The sequence below is a fragment of the Zingiber officinale genome, chromosome 10A (genome assembly GCF_018446385.1).
Source record: "Zingiber officinale cultivar Zhangliang chromosome 10A, Zo_v1.1, whole genome shotgun sequence".
Lineage (NCBI taxonomy): Eukaryota > Viridiplantae > Streptophyta > Magnoliopsida > Zingiberales > Zingiberaceae > Zingiber > Zingiber officinale.
Window position 1 is genome coordinate 3,350,992 of NC_056004.1, and position 3,698 is coordinate 3,354,689.

A 3,698-nucleotide genomic window follows, 5' to 3' on the forward strand; every position below is an offset into this window, starting at 1 on the left:
CGATCTTCCGAGACAAGAAACCACCAATCACCTTCTTCTCCTCCTAGCTAGGTTCGGCCAACAAAGAGAAAGCTTCACCAAGGAAGAAAATCAAAACACTAACCAAGCTCCAAGAGATGCTAGCTTTCTCTCCTTCTTCTTCTTCTTCTCCGAGTAGTATCCGGCCACCACAAGAGCTCCAATGGAAGAGAAGGGTTCGGCCACCACAAGAGGAAGAGAGGGAGAGGATGGCCGGCCACACCAAGGAACAAAAGAGGGAGAGAAATAATAGATGTTGTGTCTTGTGAAGGCACCCTCACCCCTTCTTTTATATTCCTTGGCCTAGGCAAATTAGGAAATTTAATTACAATAAAATTTCCTTAATTCCCTTGACATGATTTAATTGAGAAAAATAAAATAATATTTCCCCAATTAATCAATGGCCGGCCACATCAATGAAGGAAAAAATTAGACAAGTTTTAATCAACAATTAAAACTTCCTAATTTGTTTCCGGAAATTTTAAAATAAAATTTCTCTTTAAAAATCTCTTCATGGTTGATAAAAGGAAATTTCTATAATTTTAATTTTATCAACATGTGAATAATTTTAAAGAGAAAATAAAATATCTCACCAATCTACAAATAAGGAAAGAGATCTAATCTCTTTCTTTAATCTTTTGTAGATCTTTTACAAGAGAGATATTTTAATTTTAATTCTCTTTAATAAATTATTTCTTCCACATAATAAAAATTAAAATTAAAATCCCTTTTAAATCTAATTTGGCCGGCCCCCACTAGCTTGGGTTCAAGCTAGGGCCGGCCACCCAATATTATGGCCCTAGCTTGTTCCTCAAGCTAGCTTGGCGACCCCTATTGGGTGGGTATAGAAGGTGGGTATAGGTGGGTATAGAACTCTATAAATAAGAGGCTACGATAGGGACCGAGAGGAGGAATTAGTTTTGGTCTCCCGATAAAATTAAGCATCCCGTGTTCGCCCCGAACACACAATTTAATTTTATCAATGATAATTCATTCCACTAGAGAACTATCATTGAACTACCGCACCAATCCCAAATTACATTTTTGGGCTCCTTCTTATTATGAGCGTGTTAGTCTCCTTGTGTTTAAGATATCGAATGTCCACTAATTAAGTGAGTTACTGACAACTCATTTAATTAATATCTAAGTCCAAGAGTAGTACCACTCAACCTTATTATCATGTCGGACTAAGTTCACCTGCAGGGTTTAACATGACAATCTTTATGAGCTCCTCTTGAGGACATTATCAACCTAGTATCTCTAGGACACAGTTTCCTTCTATAATCAACAACACACACTATAAGTGATATCATTTCCCAACTTATCGAGTTTATTGATTCATCGAACTAAATCTCACCCATTGATAAATTAAAGAAATAAATATCAAACATATGTGCTTGTTATTATATTAGGATTAAGAGCACACACTTCCATAATAACTGAGGTCTTTGTTCCTTTATAAAGTCAGTATAAAAGAAATGACCTCTAATGGTCCTACTCAATACACTCTGAGTGTACTAGTGTAATTATATAGTCGAGATAAACTAATACCTAATTACACTACGACCTTCTAATGGTTTGTTCCTTTCCATTTTAGTCATGAGTTACTGTTTATAATTTATAAGGTACTGATAACATCATCTTCTATATGTGACACCACATACTATGTTATCTACAATATAAATTAAATCACTACAACAAATTTGTTAAAAGACAACACTATAAAGACAACGGTTTTTTAGGGAACTGTTGTTAATTTGACAAAAGACAACGGTTTTTGACAAAACTGTTGTCTTTTAGCTCTAAAGAAAAACAAAAGACAACGATTTTTGTAAAAACCGTTGTCGTTGAGCGAATTGTTTTATAATCAACAACACATTTTACAACGATTTCCTAAAACCGTTGTTTTTAAGCGCATTTTTTAGAGGATTACACATTTTACAACGGTTTTTAAACCGTTGTAAACCTAATTCTTTTGTTCCATTGCCCTGGTTTAATGTCTTCCCCTCTCCGAAATATATTTTGGCGCGTGTTTTCCCTCCCTTAGTCTTCGGGAACCCTAGGCAACTGTGTCTTTCTCCTCTCCTCATCCCGCGATCTCTTCACGTTCCCTCTCCTCACACAATCTCCTCTTCCCGATCTCCTCACATAATCTTCTCCACTCCTCACACGTTTTTGCCTTCCACCCCTTTGCACGAACCCCTCTCCTCAAAACTCCTCTCTGGCTAAACCTCTCTCGGAGACTCTCACCAGCATCTTTTAGTTTGTTGTTATTCCTTCTCCCATACGAGCCTGTCTCTCGCAATGTCCGGCGAACGAGGAGCATATGGAGGTGGTCGCCGTGGTGGTGGATGGGGTGGTCGGGGTCCTGTTGATGACAGCAGATCGCGTGGTGGCGGAGGAAGGGGTGGGTATGCTCCGGCTCCTCACTCTCAGGAATCGTCGATGACTCCGTCCGCATCGTACCGTCCTTCGCCACCGGCCACAGCAGTAGATTCGCCTTCGTCCTCTTCTATCGGCAAAGAAATCTGGCATCTCACGATCGCCGAGCCCACGAAGGAGCAGACTCCTCAGCCGGCGGCGCCTCCGGCCTCTAGCAAGGGTTTGAGGCATCCGGCTCGACTGGATTTCGGCACCGTCGGAAGGCCGTGCTTAGTTAGGGCTAACCATTTCCTTGTCGAGATTGTCGACAATACTCTTTTCCACTATGATGTAAGTTTCTATGTTTCTCTTTCGTTATGCATCGTTCTTCCCATTTGATGGAGAATACCTTGTTCTGAACTTGTAGGTGAGTATAGTGCCCGAATCAGTGTCCAGAGCTACCAATAGAAAAATCATCTCTGAGCTTGTCAAGGTGCATAAGGATAAAGCCTTTGGGAAGGAGAATGCCAGCTTATGATGGAAGGAAGAGCCTGTATATGGCTGGTACTTTTCCTTTTGAGTCAAAGGAGTTCACGGTTTCACTGCCTGAAAATGATGGAAGGTACTATTTCTCAACTGAAGCTTTATGCTGGCCGTATCTGATAAAATCGTGTGGTTTTCCTCTTCTTCAGGAAGGCCAAGGATTTTAGAGTGATTATTAAGCTTGCTGGAAACACAAGCATACACAACCTGAAGGAGTTTTTAGCTGGTCGACAGATTGAGGCACCTCAAGAAGTCATTCAAGCCCTTGATATTGTTCTTAGGGAGTCTCCATCTACCAAGTACTTCTGTTTCCTTTTATTTCTGTACAATTTTCTCAAGTACTATATTATTGTTAATATTATTTTCGTTGCAACTTGTTCTGCTTCAGGTATACTTCGGTAGCACGGTCCTTCTTTTCCCCGAGCTTTGGGCATCGGGCACCCATTGGAAAGGCTTAGAATGCTGGAGGGGCTACTATCAAAGCCTTCGACCAACACAAATGGGCTTGTCTTTGAACAAAGGTAAGTCTTGCTGGAAGTGTTCTTTGGTTTATCTATTTTGAGGAAACTATCAATTCATCTAGGCTATATTCCATTATCAAAAGTTTCAAGTTCCAATGTTTAAATGTAATTGGGTTGAGAATAATAAAGTTTCAAATTATCTCAGATTTCATTCTTTTGCAGACCTAGTAAGTATTAGGAAAAATGTTTACCACGAGCAAGAAGATCCTAAAGGATAAGGGTGCAGAGCCGACTGAGTTGGAAGACACTGTGGCT

At 40.0% G+C, this 3,698-nt stretch overlaps 1 protein-coding gene across 1 annotated transcript; it reads left to right on the forward strand.

Annotated features, from left to right (window-relative positions):
- Positions 1-2,642: 2,642 nt before the first annotated feature.
- LOC122027903 (protein argonaute 1D-like) lies at positions 2,643-3,443 on the forward strand. The gene is made up of 4 exons (XM_042586915.1): positions 2,643-2,730; positions 2,807-3,001; positions 3,072-3,221; positions 3,311-3,443. The coding sequence occupies exons 2-4, from the start codon at positions 2,904-2,906 to the stop codon at positions 3,378-3,380; spliced, it is 318 nt and encodes a 105-aa protein (XP_042442849.1). The 5' UTR covers positions 2,643-2,730; positions 2,807-2,903; the 3' UTR covers positions 3,381-3,443.
- Positions 3,444-3,698: the final 255 nt, after the last annotated feature.

Excerpts from the sequence above, each read along its gene's own strand:
- LOC122027903 (XM_042586915.1), top strand. The coding sequence starts at position 2,904 with ATGCCAGCTTATGATGGAAGGAAGAGCCTGTATATGGCTGGTACTTTT. Across the intron at positions 3,002-3,071 it reads CTGCCTGAAAATGATGGAAG|GAAGGCCAAGGATTTTAGAG; the intron begins GTACTATTTCTC and ends CCTCTTCTTCAG. Across the intron at positions 3,222-3,310 it reads AGGGAGTCTCCATCTACCAA|GTATACTTCGGTAGCACGGT; the intron begins GTACTTCTGTTT and ends GTTCTGCTTCAG.